Below are 21,358 nucleotides of genomic sequence, written 5' to 3'. Positions count from 1 at the left end.
GGCCTTAGCCTCGAGTTTAGCGGGCAGCGGGGCGGGAGCGGCGGCGGCGCGGGAGCGGGGCGGGCAACGCAGACCCGTTCTCGAAACAAGCGGGCAGCTCGCGCGGCGCTTTAGCGGCGAAGTGTTGTGTTCGGGGTTGTGTTGTCGAGATATTTGTTTTTATTCGCAAACGAAATGTCTGAACAACGGCGACAATTTTATTTCGATTCAAATTTATTCCTAACGCTTGATTTATTGTGGGCAAAAGAAGGAGTGCGCTGCCCGCTCGTTGCCCGCTCCCGCGCCGCTGTTTTCGAGAACCGGTCTATTTGATTTTACGCATAAGATCCTGCCGCTCCCGCGCCGCCGCCGCTCCCGCCCCGCTGCCCGCTAAACTCGAGGCTGAGGCCTTATGTCTAATCAAGTTGGTCACCCCTGGTATAGATCGTTTCATCCACGAAGACGCGCCTCACCAATTTTTGGTCGAGGGAAGCGCGGGGTGCAGGGAGTTTGATCCGAGCAATCCGAGCGTCATTATTGTAGTGTGCGTGTGCACTCATGGATAATTTAACGTGTACCGATAACACTCAAACATTAGCGGAAGAATGGTGGGGCGTTACTTCGTAGATGAAACGATGTATACCGATGGTCGTTGGAGCAAAACAGTTTTCCAGTGGTGACCACGAATCCGAAATCTGGTGAAGTTCGCAAGAAGCATTTACGGTATGGGCAGCGCAAATCCTGTGTCGTTGCGGAACTTATTTGAAGCCTTTGTGGCTTCGAGTGAGTCTATTTATTTCGCTTGTGGTCCCAATATGCTGCTACAGGCAGGCAAATGATTTTGTTACTGCTATAGAGAAGCGACGTGAAAGGAGTGTGTTTTTGTCACCTCAACCAGGCCTGTACCTCTAGTAGGAAAAACTTTCGAGTTCGTTTCGTTGCGTATTCAAAGTGTCATCGAAAAATTTTGTATGAAAAATTAAACAGCGCCCCCTATATTATAGCCGCCCTAGGGGGCGCTGTTTAATTTTTCATACAAAATTTTTCGATGACACTTTGAATACACAACGAAACGAACTCGAAAGTTTTTCCTACTAGAGGTACTGTTCATCTCCGCGAGTTTACATCGAAAACAAAACACGCACGATGGCCCACCTACAGGATACTATTCGACAATTCCTCACATACGAGCGAACATTGACTCACGCACGCGTATTCTTGTGTATGATAGAAGAAAATAAAGAAAATGGTGTACTAAATACTGTGCAGTATTTAACTGCCTAAATAATAATAAAAACACAGAATGTACTTTTTTAAGTTGATCAAGACACTGAGAGGTAAATAAGTAGTTAATATTATTCATGATAATTCATGCTAAATCATGTATTTCCTCCGCCATTTTCCGCAGTTTGGCACCTCACGTCACATCATTTTACCGAAGTCAGCCCAATAGCTTCGGCGCAGTGCCGATCACTGACGTTTGTCAACAAAATGGTGCTTGACTCTTGAGACAGGCTAAATTACACCATATTGTTAATGACATTGCGCATACATTTTTTTAAATTCCTTCGCGAAGAAAAACTTCTGTACGTAGTACTTATTATTATTCTGTGCCTCAACTACTGCGGGACTTCAGACACGTATATTGTGACAGCTCTCTTACGTCACATGTCTGCCACTGATGAATTAATTTTGATAATATTTACAGAACGTACCAAACACACGCGCAGGGCATCTGGTGGAAGGAGCTGGCTAACGACCTGGGCACGCCGCGTGACGTCATCTGCCCTACCAAGGACGGGCCGGAACACAAGATATTCGCCATGAGGATCATCACTGTTGAAGGTAGGCATATTCACCTTTAACTGAGCTGTATCTTTTCAGTTTAAATGTAGATAAAATGTTTAAATAAGATTTTATTCTTCCGGAAATTGAACGGTATATTTGGGTAATTTTGTCTATCTAGCGGAAAATGTCTAAATCTTTCGTCATTAGATTGGATTACTAGCTTTTTTTTTCTAACCATTACTAAAATTACGGACGAGGACTCTATAGTTTCTTGTGACAAGAGAAACCAGCAGTGGCAATAAAAGTTTCTCATTCGTCGTCCGTAGTTGGACAAGAGCTTCCCAAACTTTTTTTTACTATGACGCCCTAAGTTAAGGCGCCTGGCGCTCTGGGGTTGGTTAACCTTAACCAACGCCCTAGGGCGTTTCGGAATCCCTGCTTCAGTCCAACAACTTATCTGCCCACAGGCTGCCAGTCGCACAAAGTGACGCGCTCCATCCCCAACTACCTAATTCGAGTGGTGCCGCCGCTGGCCATCTACAACCGACTACCCTACGCATTGGAGCTGACTTGCGCCGCGCGCGACTGGCGCGTGCGATTAGAAGCTGGCGAGCGCGCGCACTGTTATACGTTGCCGCCCGCCATGCCACATCGGCTCACCCTCGACATCAAATACATGGGCCTACCGTGGGCGGGAAGCTTTACGTTAGCGCCAGGTATGTGATAATGTAACGCAAAACAAACATGGAATGGAGAAAGAATAGTGCCGCCTCTAAAGCCTGGTCCGTGAGCACGTAGAATCCCGTCCAATGACCCCAAGCTGCCCATCCTTGTCGCTCGCACGTCATTATGTTGCTGTCGCGCTCGCACACTCACTGCGGGCGCCCGTCGCACAGTCGCGACAGCAATATAATTACGCGCGAGCGATAAGGATGGGTAGCTTGGGGTCATTGGACGGGATTCTACGTGCTCACGGACCAGGCTTTAGCCATCTACAACTAGCTATCGTACGCGCTGGAGCTGAAGTGCGCGTGCGCACTGCTACACGCTGCCGCCCGCCATGCCACACCGGCTCACCCTCGACATCAAATACATGGGCCTACCGTGGGCGGGAAGCTTTACGCTGGCACCAGGTAATTGACAACTCATGGGTCGGGAGAGTGCATAGGTACTGCTCGACGCTCTTTTCTTTTTGCGTTATAATTCGCTGGCGCCAAGTTTGTGGGAACCCGGCTGGGGGACATTGTCATGCCACATCGGCTCACCCTTTACGCGAGATACATGGGCCTGCCGTGGGCGGGAAGCTTTACGCTAGCACCAGGTATCCCTCCGTCCACCCATGGTTCTACCTTCCTCACAGCGTACGAACCGAATCTCGGGAGAGCTCATAGGTACTGCCCGAGGTTCTTTTCCCTTAGCACTATACTTCGCTGGCGCCACGTATGTGGGACCCGGCTGGGGGACATTGTCATACGCTGCCACCCGCCATGCCACATCGGCTTACGCTCGACATCAAATACATGGGCCTACCGTGGGCGGGAAGCTTTACGTTAGCGCCAGGTAATTGTCAATTCATGGGTAGGGAGAGTACATGTATAGGTAGGTACTGCTCGACGCTCTTTTCTTTTTGCGTTATAATTTGTTGGCGCCAAGTTTGTGGGACCCGAGTGAGGGCCATTGCTTGTTACACTCTGCGCATCGGCTCACGCTCGACATCAAATACATGGGCCTACCGTGGGCTGGAAGCTTTACGCTGGCGCCAGGGAGCTGAGCAGGGGGCTGGAGATGCGAAACAAACATGAAATGGTCGCCACTGGCCATCTACAACCGGCTATCGTACGCGCTGCCGCCCGCCATGCCACATCGGCTCACCCTCGACGCCAAATACATAGGCCTGCCGTGGACAGGAAGTTTTACTCTGACGCCAGGTATGTGGTAACGCAAAATAAACATGGAATGGATAAAGAATGGTCCCGCTGCTAGCCATCTACAACCGGTTGCCGTACGCGCTAGAGCTCAGTGCGCGTGCGCACTGCTACACGCTATCACCCGCCATGGGCCTGCCGTGGGCTGGCTCCTTCATCCTGGCTCCTTCACCCTGGCTCCAGTTATCCTTCCGCCAACCCATGGTTCTACCTGCCTCATAGCGTAGGAGTGCATAGTTACTGCTATAGGTACGTGGGACACGGGCGGGGGCCATTGTCATACGCTGTCACCCGCCATGCCGCATCGGCTCACCCTCGACGTGAGATACATGGGCCTACCGTGGGCGGGAAGCTTTACGCTAGCACCAGGTATCCCTCTACCTTCCTCACAGCGAGCGAACCGAATCTCGGGAGAGCTCATAGGTACTGCCCGAGGCTCTTTTCTCTTAGCACTATATTTCGCTGGCGCCAAGTTTGTGGAACCCTAGTAATGAGGGCCATTGCTTGCTGCACTCTGCCGCCCGCCATGCCACATCGACTCACGCTCGACATCAAATACATGGGCCTGCCGTGGGCGGGAAGCTTTACGCTGGCGCCAGGTAATTGCCAACTCATGGGTCGGGAGAGTGCATGTATAGGTAGGTACTGCTCGAAGCTCTTTTCTGTTTGCGTTATAATTCGCTGGCGCCACATATGTGGGACCCGGCTGGGGCACATTGTATACGCTGCCGCCCGCCATGCCACATCGGCTCATGCTCGACATCAAATACATGGGCCTGCCGTGGGCGGGAAGCTTTACGCTAGCGCCAGGTAATTGCCACCTCATGGGTCGGGAGAGTGCATAGGTACTGCTCGACGCTCTTTTCTTTTTGCGTTATAATTCGCTGGCGCCAAGTTTGTGGGACCCGAGTGAAGGCCATTGCTTGTTACACTCTGCGCACCGGCTCACCCTCGACATCAAATACATGGGCCTGCCGTGGGCGGGAAGCTTTACGCTGGCGCCAGGTATGTGGTAACGCAAAATAAACATGGAATGGAGAAGAATGATGCTGCATGCTTGGCCAAATGCTATACGAATCAGGGCCATAGTAGACACGCTACTTTTAGGCTGAGTTGCACCACCTAACTTGTCAGATGATGGAGTTTGACAAATTTTTGACGTTTGTCAAAGTTAAAGTAAGATGATGCAACCCAGTCTTAGCTTTGGTGATTTTACAACTGTATCGATACAACTTCATGCGTTCTGACGCGGTATGGGATTGCGCGTTTTTTGCGCGCGGCGGTTGAGTCGCTTTTTTGCGCGCAGAAAAGCGACTTAACCGCCGCGTTCCGCGTTTTTAAGTGTGCAGAATGAAATATATTATGGTCGCTGCATTCACTATAAAGTAGCTAAATCATCGATCACCGATGCTAGTGGTAGCGAGAGAGCCACACTCTAACACTTGACAAAGTTAACTTTTATCGTGATTTATTTTGTGTACACTATAGCAGTGTTTCTTAACCTATGGTCCGCGGACCCCTAGAGATCCACGGGCATAGGTAGGCACGTGTATCGGAGTCCGCAGCCTTATCTTTGAACTATTTAACAATCGTAGTAGGAAATGCCACCGTAAATGCCACTAATAGAAAAAGTATCTTCTTATTGCTGCTTTTTTATTGTTTCCTAATGCTGGATTTCTATATTCAATCCTAATCCAAATTGGACGGATTTGGATTGTCAACTGCCAAATTTTAATATGTTTTTGGCCAAAATATCTGCGGTTTTTGATGTTTTTACATTTTATATTGTTTATAAGACTTTTAAACAATATTAAAGTGTAAATGCATCGAACATTTTGGAAATATAATCTAAAACTGAATTCAATTTGACAGTTGTGATCCGGATTTGGACAAGGATTGAATATTTTGTTTGTAATTAATGATGAACTTAGTTGAATGAACCTAGCTGAACCTGGGTGGGCATACATTTCCAGGGGGTATATAAAGTCAGGAAAAAAACAAATGTTAGCGCGAGCTAAAGGAGCACAGCGCCATCTATTATCCCAAATATAAACTATGTTTTACTTACCCATTGTTCTTGGTGGACTTGCTTTTTACTTGACACTCGAAACTTCTACAATCGTATCTGTTGCAGACGTGACGGAGAAAACCATAAACATGTCGTGCGACGGGTCGGACGGGCCGGGCCGGCCGCTGCAGGTGAGCGTGCGCGCCGAGCGCCGCGCCAGCTGGCGGCTGTTCCTGCACGCGCAGCACTGGCTCATCAACAAGACGCAGCTGCCGCTGCAGCTCAAGGTAACCGAGTGACTGCAGACGGGTGACTTACCAGTGTGTTTAAAGCCTGGTCCGTGAGCACAGGGTTAAAAAAAAAAAGACTCGCTAGCGAACACACCAGTCCTGGGTCTGTCAATAGGCCGTATAGACCGCGGCCTAGGGGCGGCAGATTTCAGATGACGACGTAGAATCCCGTCCAATGACCCCAAGCTAACTATCCTTGTCGCTCGCACGTAATTATGTTGCTGTCGCGCTCGCATACTCACTGCGGGCGCGCGTCGCATACTCACTGCGGGCGCGCGTCGCACAGTCGCGACAGCGACATAATTACGCGCGAGCGATAGGGATGGGTAGCTTGGGGTCATTGGACGGGATTCTACGTGCTCACGGACCAGGCTTTACTGTGGTTTACGTTAGGTGTGTTCCAGTGGCGGATTTACAGTTTTGCCGCCCGTAGGCTGGGTCTTTTGAAATCGAGTAAGCGACAAGCGTCATCTGAAACCTGCCGCCCCTAGGTTGCGGCCTATACGGTCTATTGACAGACCCAGGACTGGTGTGTTCGCTAGCGAGTCTTTTTTTTTCGTTTTTTAACCCTGCATAAAAGGCATCCACTGAAAATCTGTGTTTTGGCAGTTACACTGTCAAGATGTTACTGAGTGGGTGACCTTTTTGGCAACTTTGTTCCATTTTTTTTATGTGTCTTTTGTTGCCAAAATAAAATTACTTTCTTTCTTTCTTTGTAATGTAAGCTCATGGTAAGCACACAGGTGTTATTAAGTGCATTTAGTTTACATACTATGTCGCAGCGGCAGCGGTACCGCCACTGCCGCGAAGCCGCTGCTCTAGTTTTATTTGGATTTGTATGGGGGTTTTCGTACACACGTGTGTACGGTCTAACCTGGGAGTCACAATTTAAATTCTGGGAGTTCAAGTCATCGATTTTTAAGTATTTTTTCAAAAACAGAGTTGTATCATGAGATGATTGATTACTGTCAACAACTACCAGAGAGCCGCAATTTGAGTTCTGGGAGTCATCGATTTCTGAGCGTTTTTGTCTAGCACGAGTTGTACCTCAAGATGATGGTGTCACCTTCATTGGTTTTGCTCAGGGCCAGCACTCGGACATCTGGTACGAGCTGACCGACGAGCCGGTCCTCTGGCGCGCCAGCGGGCGTTCCAACCGCGCGTCCGCCTGCCGCGTGCGTCTGCGCGCGCACCACAGCGCCACCTCGCGTCGCACTCCGCTCGCCGCCGCCGCGCCCGGCCTCGTCGTCTGCTCGCACTCGGAGCGGCGCACCGACTACCGCCTGCTGCTGTGCGTGAGTACACAGCCGGCACTGTGCGTGCGTCTGCGGGCGCACCACAGCGCCACCTCGCGTCGCACTCCGCTCGCCGCTGCCGCGCCCGGCCTCGTCGTCTGCTCGCACTCGGAGCGGCGCACCGACTACCGCCTGCTGCTGTGCGTGAGTACACAGCCGGCACTGTGCGTGCGTCTGTGGGCGCACCACAGCGCCACCTCGCGTCGCACTCCGCTCGCCGCCGCCGCGCCCGGCCTCGTCGTCTGCTCGCACTCCGAGCGGCGCACCGACTACCGCCTGCTGCTGTGCGTGAGTACACAGCCGGCACTGTGCGTGCCTGCGCCCGGCCTCGTCGTCTGCTCGCACTCCGAGCGGCGCACCGACTACCGCCTGCTGCTGTGCGTGAGTACGGCACTCCGGCCGCGCGTCCGCCTGCCGCGTTTGTGAGTCACTCCTGCCGCTACTATTATTACGAATGCTACGACTCCTGCGGCCGCTACTCCTGTCTCCATTACTCTTGCCGCCACTTCTCCTGCCGCCACTACTCAAGTCATCAATACTCGTACCGCCACCACTCTTACCACCATCACTCCTGACATCGCCACTCCTGCCTCCACTACTTTTTCCGACACTACTCCTGCCGCCAATACCGCTGCCAACACTACTCCTGCCGCCAATACCGCTGCCAACACTACTCCTGCCGCCAATACCGCTGCCAACACTACTCCTGCCACCAATACCGTTGCCAACAATACTCTTGCCGCCAATACCGTTGTCACCACTACTACTCCTGCCGTGATTACTCTTGCCGTCATCACTTCTGCTGCCACTACTCTTATAGCCGTAAATACCGTTCGATTGAACTTGTGAAGCACTTTCACGATCAGTAATCAGTTTTTCGATATCTTATTTAAGTAGTTTAGAAATAATCGAGTCAGATCGTTTCCACCATGTTTACTTATCTCCCCCGTGTCCGCAGGTGACGCTGTCAGAACTGTGTCCACAGTTAACCAAGATCGTGACTCTTCTCCCGTACTTTGTCGTCTACAACGACACGCGGCGCCACCTCCGCTTCATGGAGGAAAACGAAGCAGCCGACCTGTGGCTTGACCTGGCGCCGCAGCAGTGCGCGCCATTCTGGCCTCAAACGGACTCCATGATGATGCACTGCAAGTTCCGAGACTCCTGCGTCATCTCACAGCACTTCCCGATCACGAAGAATCATTTTACAGTGCTCAGGATGGATAAAGGGGTGAGTAAGGGCGCTTCATCATCATCATCATTTCAGCTAAATATGTCCACTGCTGAACATAGACCTGCCTGTATGATTTCCACATCGCCCGGTTGGTAGCGGCCTGCATTCAGCGCCTTCCTGCTACCTTTATGAGGTCGTCGATCCATCTTGTAGGTGGACGTCTCACGGTGCGTTTTCCGGTACGTGGCCTCCAGAACCTTGCTGCCCCATCGGTCGTCTGCACCAAAGTCAATCATTACAATTTCATGACCACGTTTGATCCCATCCCATCTACCATCTTGCGATTTTTTTTGTAATATGGACCCAAGTATAATATTCTATAATATTTTAACGATATATCAAAAAATTATAGTGATCTAGAATTATTTCGAACGAAACCCACTTAGTCCAGTCAATGAATGCCTTAACGACGGTGTAGAGAGAAATCCGTGGAACATAATTTCTGACCTCGGGACTTTATTTAGCCTAGTTAGTTGGTGAACATAGCAAAAGTCCCCCNGCGCACACAATAGCCTGGTGATTTTAGCACCTGAAGGAAAAACAAAAAATAAATCTGCGGCAGGTGTAGTGTTTTAATTTTGTTTTAGAAAGATCTCATAATTTTGTAAGTATTCAAATATTTAAACATAATACACTCAGCGGCACGGAATTTGGCCCAAGCCTAAACACCCAGATATGAGGCCAAATAGGTGTTGNCACATTTACAAATGTTAACAATAAAAAAATTACTGAAAAAATATGATAAGTTTTTTATCTGTCATAGTATTCATGACTTTCTACTGCCTGGTACACGGTGTAAATCCATTTGTTGCAAGTCTTTCATAATTTTTTTGTCGAGTGATTTCGGGCTTTTGAGTAGACCCGCAGTTTTGACGGCCAATTTCAGAAAAGTGCGCATACTCTAGCGACCCAAGCTTTACTGGCTTACTGACAAATTTAGTAAACGAGGCTTTCCTGGAATGCCAGCTCTCTGGCGCAAGTTCTCAAAAAGTTATAGCGTAAAATGTTAGCCTGGTCTACTATAGTAGTCCGCGCGTGTACTCTAGTGTTCAGTTTTTAATACAAAGATCGAGGATAGTGAATTCATATTCAGTGAATGAATGAACCTTACCTTTCGATTTCCTTTTTTTGATATGAATACCGCTTAGTGTATTTATCCTAAAAAATAGCATTATGATAAAAATACGTATTTTAAAATGCGTGAAACTTATATTTTGAGATTTTAATAAAACAACATGCAGGTCAGAAATATTTTTTTTTACCCTTTTTCTTTCTCCAATGCCCTTGACAATTCTTTGAAATTAATTGTTTCCAATTCCTTGTATAGTTCAAAGTTGTTTGTTGCTGAGAACAAAAATAAAATAATTAAAACGTTTAGGAAATAAATTACTCGTCTCATATCATTTTATGGTTTTGTACAAGAAGAGTAAATTTTTTTGTAAGGGGTGCATTTTGAGCCCCTTGCGCGTATCATTTTGCTCGTGTTTTAAAAAAGTTAATGTTTTCCGAATTCCTATTAATTTTCATAAAAAATCATTCAAAATATGTCTGTACTGTGAAAATGCCTTAATACCTCTAGAATGAAGGTACACTCTTATGACTTATTAATAAAATTAATTACATAATAATATTGACTAAGCCCTTGAAAACAATTGAATTGACGTTTACCTAAACATTTTCCTGTTTCGTTGTTTCCGATCGACATAGTTTATGTTTGATCAACACCGATTTTGGAATAATACTGATTTTGAATACACTGGCTTTCACATTAATATTTCAAGCTTAGAAAAGCCTTAGGTACTAACCCACCAAATACGTTGACGTCAAAAATGACCGTCATGAATATTTGATTATAATGTCAAATTGGTTAAACTGACATCTTTATTATCATACGAGTTCCATAAACGGTCTGGACGCTTTGATTTACGGTTTTTGTTGGTTTTTGAAGGAAAAAATACGTGAAAAATATACAGAATTTTAGTACTGTCAGCTTCTTTAACGGTAAGAAAACATTTATTTATTATTTGGTCTAACTTTATTACATACTTTTTAGAGTTCTGTACGTTTATTCGCAATGAAAATTCACAAAATAATAAGTCATATTGTTATCCATTTTTCTAAAGCAATTTCTAAAACGTTTGAGATCATATTTTATACCTACTTTTATACGGAACCAGAGTTGCTTCTTAGACATTGAAAATTAGTGGGTTGGGCTTAATTTGTTTTTAATATAAAAATACCAGACTAGAATCCAAAGCATTAGACCAGGTAAGGTATTATTAAGTTTTATTCGTCTGAAGGCTACTTAGTTTCTGAATAAATTTAGTAATCGACTCTACCAACTTATTTTGAATTTGAAGACGATACTTTAGTATCTTATAATATGCATTAAGGGCTTTTATGTATTGCATAGCGTCTAGTTTAGTTTGATGTACTGGCGCCATTTCGAATGTATAAAAATAATTTAAATTTCAAGATTTACTTCATGAATAGATATTTTTGATAGAGCCATCATTTTCCAAAGATGTTAATGAACATTTTTTAAATTTTGTCTTGCTACTTTAAATCGCCAGTCCAATGTGAGTTGTATTTTGATTCAATTAAAGAGAAATGAAACCTTCAATATCGATATAATCGAATCGCCACGGCCTGCTGGAGATGATACTCGACGACTCCTTTCCATTGATTTAATAAATGCTCCAGTTGAACTGGCCAGTATTTCATCCTTTATTTTCTTTTAATCCGATAAAAAATAAGTGGAGCATTTTGTGACGTGGTATCGAACCTTTTTGGAATGCTGTTCACAAGGTTTAATTTGTTTTTAAAAAGTAACTCTATAAAACTCGATTTTATTTTGTTTTTTTCCTACTTTCTACTGTTTTATAATGTTAAAAATCAGTTTTGATGTGATTTGTGCATTTAATTTTGTTTCATTGTGAATGACGATCTAAATACTCTTTAAGAGTATGCGCACATCGTGGATTTTTAGTTGGCCGATAGTTGTGCCCGATTTTAAATTGTATGAAGAATCGGCCAAATCGAATCGGCGTAGTGTGCGCACTCCCATACATGCCCATATATTGATCAACTGCCCGACTAAACTATCGGCCGACGAAAAATCAACGGTGTGCGCCTACTCTAAGCCAAAAACTATAAACTATTGGACCAATTTTGTCTCTTTCATAGTCTTTAACATAAGGTATGTATCTTTGACATAATAATATGGAACTCTTATATCGAAATCAGTTCTCCTATCGATGGACGTCCACTGCTGAACAAAGGCCTCTTCCCATTGATTTTCAGGTTGGCCGGTTGGTAACGGCTTTCTTGCTACCTTTATGAAGTCGTCTGTCCACCTTGTGGAATCGCCTATTAGAACGCTAGAATCCCATCCACTTGTGAACGTTCTCTATTAACTGTGATTGTGTCAAAGATTAAAAACCCCGACCGTACCAAGGTACCCTTCGTGAGATTGTGACGTCACAATTCGACGTAGGATTTGCATAACCCGTAGCCTTTGATATTGAAATGTAAATGGAGGTCGGACATTGTCAGGGTTGGCAACCATCAGTATTGGAAAATGCTTAAAAAATGAGACTAAGGCTGAGTTGCACCAACTAACTTTAACCGTAACTATAACGATAACCGACGTATTTTGTATGGAATTTGGCAGATTTTTGACGTTTGATAAATTCAAAGTAAAGATGATGCAACCCAGCCTAAGATTCATTAATTTCAAAGTTTTTACAGTTCACAGGCTAAGCATTTTTATTGCAAAATCGAATTTATTCCAAAAAATTAAGCTGCCAGTTGTGAAATCACACAGTCATTATGATTATTTTAATCCAAAAATCTATTATGAAAGCTACGCAGTTTTTTTAACCGAATTAAAAAAGGGGGTTCTCAGATTGACCTGCGATGTAGTTTGTAAGTTTGTCCGCGATTATCTCGCCTTCGGCTGGACCGATTTAGAAGCTGGTTTGAGTAAAGCATTTCAAAACTTTCTTATTTTATCTCTTCATTTGGTTAAATAAACCTACGACTACTTCAGTGACTAATTTAACCGACATTTCTCGCTTCTATACAAAGTACCTAAAACCAGCAGTTAGGGTTGGCAATGCTGCTTAAAAATACAAACATATTTTTAAGCAGCATTGCCAACCCTAACTGCTGGTTTTAGGTTCAAATCGAACGGTTATCATAAAAGGCGGGCCCACTCCTTTAGTATGATTGCGATTACAGCTGGCCCATTCGAGAGATGTGATTAGAATCTGGGATTACACTATTGACAAATTTCATAATTTCATCATAATGTGTTTGTTGTAGCTAGGAGTTCCCATTGATATTTCAGGAGTTTGCTAGATTTTCGACAGCTTATCTTATATCAAGTTGATCTGGAAGGTCATTAGCGCCCGTTTTCACCATCAATCCTTAATTTTTAACTGACCCCTATGAAAACAAAATTCCCGTTATGTGTTACCATATTTACTTAAAAATTAGGGATTGATGGTGAAAACGGGTATAAGTTCAGCAGATACACCGAATAATTTAAGTATTCTTAAAAATTGGTTGTTACAGCTTAGGCTGAGTTCCACCATCTTACTTTGACTTTAACAAACGTCAAAAATCTGTCAAACTCCATACAAAATACATCGGTTATCTTTATAGTTACGGTCAAAGGTAGGTGGTGCAACTCAGCCTTAGTGTAGTTTTAGAGTTCTTAATATCTAGAAACTGTATCTCAAGGTGCCATTCAAACTCCCACAGACCTTTTCTTCTCGGACCTTCAATTTGTGTCCCATCTTGCGATTGAATCCAGGACTTCTGGATCGAGAGAGTCCAACGGAGGCGAAATTGTTGACAAAGCATCAATCATACTTTTGAACAATCATTTGTGTCATAAACAACCAATCACGAATCATAAACAACCTAAATATTTTAAATCTAAATTAGATGTAATGTCCTTCATTAGTTGTGTCCAATAAAATCATTTATAATAAATGATAGACATATCTTTTATCTTCAGACTGTCAAATAATTTTATGTTTTTATTTCAGTTGTTGTTTGACAAACGGTTTAATTTAGTAAAGAAATGAGGAGGCGGAATAAATTACTGTTTTATGACTTGATTAGAATATTATATCTGGTCGGGAAATGTGCTGGGATTATGCCGATTCAAGGGCTTTTGCATCGCAACAGTGATCGGTTGAGGTAAAAATACTTTCGTTTTAATTTTATTACGACGGCTATTAGCAGACTTATCAACTCCGAAAGGGATCAACATCGTATCGCCTTTTGCGAACTGTCATCGCCTTTTGCGCGCTGTCAATGAGGGCTATCGTTTTAGCGCTCACCAGTTGGCGCCACTGTAGAGTAAGGTCCTGTCACTTGCTAGTCGCGAAGACAGTGGCGCCAACTTGTGAGCGCTAAAGTGGTACGAGGACTATCGCATTTGCACTCATCAAGATGGCGCCACTGTAGGGTAAGGTCCTGTCAATCGGCAGGGGTGCCAACTGTTAAGTATAAAAACGCCTCATTGCGATATGAGGCGTTTACGTTACGGTGCGGATAAGTGTGTGTTGCAGTATGGAGTTTCATACAAAGAATACTGACCGCTTCGAGTTGATACGGTTACGATCCCTTTCCGAGTTGATAAATGTGCGACGTCCTTCGACCCAGTTCCCAGGCGCGGATCCACCGTTGTGGGCACTGTGGGCATGCCCACAGCCCTAATTTGCTTGTTTTAATTATGATCTATTGATAAGATCGATAGGCATGTATGTATGTCCGGGCATGTAGTGATCCAACTCTCACTTTGCTAATTTTTGGTGGCTGTGCCCACAACCTTTTTTGAGGGCTGGATCCGCGCCTGCCAGTTCCAGTAATAAATGGGACGATATAAGAATCGCAAACCAAATAAAATAAAGAAACAGTTACTTAAGCTCATAAAATGTTACTTACTAACATGCTGAAAATAAGCTGAAAATATGCTCTTTTTTGTACTATGTTTCGACACACATGCTACTACGAGTATATCGCCCGTATTCACAAACGATTCTTGCTTAAGTGAAGCAACAAATCGAACGTACAGCGTTGAATAGAGCTCTGTGATTGTTCGTATGCCACCATGTGCGTTCACACGCACTGTGAGACCTTATAGTAATGTTTGTGAATACGGGCGTAAGTAGCAATTGCTAATTATAATGGTATGCTTTTAAAATGCAATGAACATGGGTTGTTTATTAAAAACCGTTAAGTTCAAGAATGAGACGTTCAGAAATTAAAGTAAAAGTGAAAAGTATTTATTACTTAAAGATGTCACATACTTAGTACAAATTATTCTGTATATAAAAATAAAGAAGTCGCTTTCTTTCTATTTATACGAATGCATCACATTGAAAAATTACTTCGCATTGGTTTTTTCATGACTGTCTTCCATGACACTTATTTCGAGAGTACACTAAGCCCTCTTTAGGGCTATTTGCAAATGTCACAATGTATTTTTGTCTCTGTTTTACGACAAAATATTATGTTTTTTGGGATGTCCCATTTGTCTTTTTTTATTTGCAGGTTTTCTTGGCGTTCGCCGTATTTCCTTTTCGTTTTTATACCCGGATTGTTGTTACAGACTATAACATTGACAGTTCATTTAGTTAATGCATCTTATTCAGGTTTCTCGGCTAAAGATATGAGTAAGTAATTTGACCAATATTTTATTTTTTGAGTTGATAAATACTTTTTAGTTAAAGATGAAGGTCATTTATTTTATTCACTGAGATAAGATAATACAACAAGGTAGATGTTAAAATAGATGCAGAGAAGCCTATCTTAGCAGTGAAGCTGTGTGTGATATCAATAAATTTTTATCTTACAATTTTATTGACCGATACATACTCAGATAAAAAAAAAAAAAAATCTTTTATTGCGACTGTACTTTTTAAAAGATTAATAACTGCAGTTTTAAGGTTTTAATGCATTTCGCGAATAGTAAAGTTTTTATCGCAAAGTACTGGCCGATAAAAATATTTTTTTAATCATATCGATCATCTTTTGCTTTTTCTTTTCGATTGTTAATTTAAAAAAAAATCGTATTGACTCAATATCGTGTAAATTACAGCCTAAGTTTTGATGTTTAAACAATAAATTACAATAGTTTCAGTAGCTTTTATGTGTTATAGTAACAAACTTTAACTTAATAAGTAACATTATTAAAATAATGTAGTATGCCAGGATTTATTCGATAATCATGATCATTTAAACACTATTTTTCACAGCTGGATCAGCGTTTGCGATGTCCTGTTACATCTCAGCTTATTTTTATTGGAAAATGAGTGTGAACTTCAAGTCCACAATAGAAAAAATAGAAATAATCGAATCAATATTGCCACCACCACACGCCGTCAGAGCAATGAGAAGGAAAGTATACTTTGTAATGTTTTTCTACACTTTCGTTGGAATTGGTAAGGAGATAAGTAATGTACACGGTGTTACTTTACATTCTCACCATATTTACAGAGGTAACTAATGAATGACACTGAACACAAATCAGTAAAAAAACAATGTGTGTATTTTATTTTATCGATAATATTCTGTATTTTTAAATTTCTATTGGAGTTTTTAAAATTATTTTTGACACTTTTGTAAAAAGCTGACGCCCACTGTTTATTTCAATTGCGCCCGTTGAATGTGCGAGATAAAATTGGTTTATTTCAATTTGTAATGCAAAACTAAATTGACTAAAAACTCAGTGTGCTTTCTTTACGACAAACAAGATACTCCATCTTGTTTATCTAAAATAATAGGTAATTGTTCCCTACTTTTATCTCTGTGAATATGGCAAGGATGCAAAGTAACACCCTGTGTACTTTGTGTATGTATGTTAAATTTTAATATGACAATGATTGAAGTCACGATAGACTAACACAAACAGTGAAGGGGTCGGACTGGCTGACTCGTAACACAAGCAGCTTAATATGTATGAGAGGTCTGTAATGTTATTTGTATTTGCTCATAAGATAGGCCCCCTTCATTGATATTTATTGTCCGTGGTGCATAATCTTTTCTTAAAGGTTTTAAACTTTTGTTTGTCACCTGTCATCCGCTTTGCAATGGAGGGAAGTCGAACCTTAATGTCATACTCCTCCTATGTTCTTCTGATTAATTTCGTTGCGGGTCCAATGACAGTTTAACTTTCCCTCGGGACAAACTTGACCTTCATTGGTTGGGTTTTTGTGGCGGTCCAGCTGTAGATCCTGGCTACACAGGAGTTGCAGTGATGGGAACGAGAGGTGGGAATAGGGACGTATAATGTTATTTGTGCAATACAAATTACAAATATTCTTTCAAAAAACTCTTAATTAGAGAGGGCTCTTAACGACATAAGGATGAATGATTACGAAATGGTTTAATTTTGTGTTTTTTTTTCAGCTGACTATTTTCTTTATTTTGTCACAATTTACAAATCGGTTATAAAATGTCCCCTTAAGCAAGAAGACTCTGGATTATACTTGAAATCGTATTTTATGGTGGTGTACAGTTTCGCCTTTCGCATCTTGCCTTTCAGTTATACATTGGGTGTTATATGTCAGGTAAGCACATAAGTAATCTTTCTAGTAATATAGTGTAAGTTTTATCTATGTACCTAAATTGTTACAAAATTACTAATTTTAGTCATCTCAAAACCCATGAAAGTTCTCTATGGATGTATTTTATTAAAAGCTTATTCGATCCGTCTTGTGACGTTCTAATATTGGGACACCCTGTATACTGACCAATAGCTTGAACAGAGCATGGCATTTCAATGGAAACGCTTTAACAATAATATAGTAAAACTTGTAATATGAGGTCAAAGCAAATAGAAATAAAGAAAGAAAGGTACATTTATTACAATGGACATCACACAAATACAGGCAATTACATAGACATGACAGTGGCACATAATAATGGAAGAAGAAAAAAATAAAAACAAGAGTAAATTGACCAGTGCCACCCATTCACCAACAAGATGCAAAGGGACCCCCCCCCCCCACTCAGCATAATATGCCGTGGCCCACGGTGACAAAGGCCACGGCGCCACTGGTTTTCAGTGTGCCCCTAAATTAGTTGTGTAAGGTCATAAAGTGAAAATACCTAGCGGAATAGAGCAACAAGCAACTGAGCGAATGAGATGTCACTAGCAGCAACACTGTGATAAAAAGAGATAGTCGTGATGCCATCTCCGTCACGTCGAACAGAACCATTTTTTTTTCCACTATTTGACAGTTCGTTACTTATTGGCACGCTGAAAATTCGAACTCTGAGAGATGTTTTCAGATTTTACGTGAGTGAAATTGTGAATGTTTATGAAAAATAGTGCTTCAAATAGATGGAGGGTTCAAGTGGATACTCATGGTTTTTATAATGTTATTTAGGTAATTGTTACTTTTCAGTTGGCGAAAACACAAATACTATTTTATTGGATATTCAACGACGCTATTTTCATCTTAAGTAGTATTTATCTAGAAAATAAGTTCCTGAATTACAACCGCATGATATTTAGCGAGAAAAATCACGTAAGTTATTGATGTTTTTTCTTGGGTCTTATGCTGTCTCTTTACTCAGACTATCGCATTGATTAGAAAAAAATAAATAGTATTTTTATTACAAAAATGTTGCATCTAGTAATTATTGATTATTTTAGCACTTACAATACGTTTTTAACAGTACGAACATTTGCATTGGTGTGTAAAATCTTTGGAGGCGCTTGTAGCCTGGTAAGATTAACTTTTTAGTGAATGATAAAGTTGTAGCAATGTAGGTACCTACATTGTTATTCACTTGTTATCATGTAGGTATTTCAAAGCGGTAGTAAAATAATAGTAGAAGTTGACGAGTTAGTAATTACTCGTAGTTTTATAAACAAAGTGAAGCTCATTGCGGAGGCTATTTTGAAAAATATACGAATAGTAGTAGTAATAGTAACTTTTATTGGGTCAGTTAGAATTTAAACGTATTTCATATTTTATTATCTACATAAAAGATTATTAAAAATTCAAATCTAGCTCAAGGACTTTGCACGTATTTTACTTGAGAAGAAGTTTTAAATAGTATTCGCCATTTTGCTTTTTACAACTGAGAATTAAGATTGTAAAAATTGACAGCGAAAAATATGTTCGCGATAAAAAATACAACCATAAAAAATATAAATCCTACGTGCCTTTTTGCAAGCCCCGTTAATTTATTCTTTCCCTTTGAGTCGGCTCATATGTATAGGTTTTCCCCTACGGGTGAAATAAAAATGCATAGAGATTACCTTTTTAGACCACACACAATTTAAATTACTGTACTCAAAGTACCTAATTAAAACACAATTAATTACTCAGTAGTACACCTATATTTTTATTTAATTCACTTTACTTTTTACGCCGGTTTTCGAAAATCTGACTGGCTGACTGACATAGTGATCTATCAACGCACAGCCCAAACCACTGGACGGATCGGGCTGAAATTAGGCATGCAGAGTTATTACGTAGGCATCAGCTAAGAAAGGATTTTACGAAACTCCACCCCTAAGGGGGTAAAACGGGATCCACGCGTACGAAGTCGCAGGCGGCCGCTAGTTGGAATATGTAGGTGATGAACCTCATCTATGACTGTATGAAATTCATACGGGAAGAAATTATAGGTCTAGGCGTTTAACTTAGTCAGTGCCTGAGGTATGGAAGCGGCACGGGAGGGTTATTATTATTATTATTAAACGTCAGCGAGACTTTAGATTCTAGTGTAAAAGTGGGCCAGCCACATAGCCGAACGGTGAAGTGGTCAGAGTGGCCGACTCGAGATCCGAGGAACGCGGGTTCGAATCCCACAGCCGCTCGACTGTTGTGGTGAGTCCACTCGTAACACAAGCTAATATAGCTTAAACGAGGGGCTAACGGGACTATTAGTAATTTGTGCAAAACAAAGTGCTAATAATCTTCCTTAAAAAAATTTAAAAAAGTGGGCTAGGTCACTAGAAGACTCGCCTCAGGCACAGACTGAGTTGAGCTTCTGTAGTTTCTAACATTAATTAAAATATTTATGTACTTATTTCTAGGAAAGCATCAAGCATTTGAACTGGGTGGAGTTACAGTTCCAGTACACTCAGCTCAGTAAACTTGTGAGGATTGTAGACCAGAGCGTAACTCCAGTGATTTGCGTCAACTTTGCAACTAGCATGCTGATTATTTGCCAACAACTGTACTCCATTATGGGGTAATTATAATTTTTCATTTACTTGCCTGACCAGAGGTGGAATTGTGTAAAGCAATCGTAATCATTCGACAGTTCATAACGTACGATAAAGTCAGTTAAACAAAGCGTTTGACAGAATAATAGTACGTTATGAACGGTCAAATGATTACGATTGCTTTACACAATTCCACCTCAGATTTCTTACTGCCTATGTTCATCATAATGTAAGATTGTAATGATGAAAGAATATATCAAATCGGTCTATCTATTCAATACAAACATCAAATCTTTCCTCTTTATAATATTAGTGCTTTAAATTAATCCTACTTGGTTATAAAATTTAAAAAATAAAATTAAATTAACGATAACTTCTAAACTACGAAAAGTCGTAGAACATAGTACATGAGGGTAAAATCGTTAGGTCTAGTCCTCACCTATCACCTGCTTTCGGCTTGATACCTTACACAAAACACTCTGTATAATGTGACAATACAGGGTCTTTCGTGTTTTGTTTAATAACTCTCACATTAAAGTTTCACTTACTTACTTTTACTTTCAGCTACGAAAATAATATTATGATTCCTGAATTCAGAGATTGTGTTCCAGAAAAAAGGTATTGTACTTTATCTCTATGTATACACAACAATTTTATGACATACTCATAAAAATAATTTATTTACNGATTTAACTTATTTATTTTATTGACTGTTAATGAATGAATTTGAATTGAATTGAATTGAATTAATTTATTTATTTACTTTTATTTATTTGGTTTTAATTGATTTGATTTAATTTGATTTTTAATATTTCTTTTTTGGTTTTTAATTTGATTTGATTTAATTATAATATTGATACTACGTTCATTGAAAAAATAATAATCACTTGATATTGATAATGATAATGATAATGATTACTAACATTAGCATTTAAGGTGTGTTTACTAACCACACTATGAACTATGAGTTGTTCGAAATAAAAACTTTTTATTTTATTTTTATTTATTTTATTTTAATACGTAGATGAGGAGTTTTAACATTATCAATGTAAATATCAAGTTTTTATGATAATGTTGTGATATTTGTAAGTCTAATGCCCGTTTTCGCCATCAATTTCAATACCTAATTTTTAGTGACCCTTATGAAAACAAAATTCCTGGTGCTACCATAGGGTCACTTAAAAATTAGGGATTGATGGTAAAAACGGGTTTAAAATATTATTATGTCCCATTCATAAACAAAATGACGATAACGCTCGTTTGCATAAAAAAACTGATGTTGAAGATGCGCGTAGAGCGTAGATTTATAAACATAAGAGCGGTAAATTAAATCAAATATTATTTTAGTATGAAAAAAAAAACTCAATTTTCAAAAATCGTAAAACAAAATGTTGTTATATTTATTATATTCCTGCGAGTTTGCCGGTGTTTTACAAATAACTCTGTAGGTAGATATTTAGTAAAGAATTTGTAAAAATATTTACGCGCATTATTTTCTAGATGTCGTCCATAATTTCACACAAAAATGTTTTTTTCAGTGTAGAGACATCCTTACAATACGCATGGCTTCTACTATCTACATCACTCTTGGCGACTAGGGTTCTCTTGGTACTGTTCTTGCCTGCTCGTCTCC

At 41.2% G+C, this 21,358-nt stretch overlaps 2 protein-coding genes across 2 annotated transcripts; both read left to right on the top strand.

Moving 5' to 3' along the window:
- The first annotated feature begins 614 nt into the window (after positions 1–614).
- Positions 615–2,491, top strand: LOC114366399 (uncharacterized). The gene is made up of 3 exons (XM_028323263.1): positions 615–652; positions 1,688–1,824; positions 2,235–2,491. Exons 1-3 carry the CDS (start codon positions 615–617, stop codon positions 2,489–2,491), a joined length of 432 nt encoding a protein of 143 aa, XP_028179064.1.
- Positions 2,492–3,251: 760 nt separating this feature from the next.
- Positions 3,252–19,755, top strand: LOC114366398 (uncharacterized). Its single transcript, XM_028323261.1, has 5 exons — positions 3,252–3,327; positions 5,827–5,987; positions 7,076–7,666; positions 8,244–8,516; positions 19,594–19,755. The coding sequence occupies exons 1-5, from the start codon at positions 3,255–3,257 to the stop codon at positions 19,753–19,755; spliced, it is 1,260 nt and encodes a 419-aa protein (XP_028179062.1). The 5' UTR covers positions 3,252–3,254.
- The last annotated feature ends 1,603 nt before the right edge of the window (positions 19,756–21,358 follow it).

This window comes from Ostrinia furnacalis, unplaced genomic scaffold (genome assembly GCF_004193835.3).
Source record: "Ostrinia furnacalis isolate ACB-3 unplaced genomic scaffold, ASM419383v2 OfSCF0631, whole genome shotgun sequence".
NCBI classification, from domain to species: domain Eukaryota; kingdom Metazoa; phylum Arthropoda; class Insecta; order Lepidoptera; family Crambidae; genus Ostrinia; species Ostrinia furnacalis.
The sequence above is the reverse complement of the archived record's forward strand: the minus strand, read 5'-3'. Positions and strand labels throughout refer to the sequence as shown.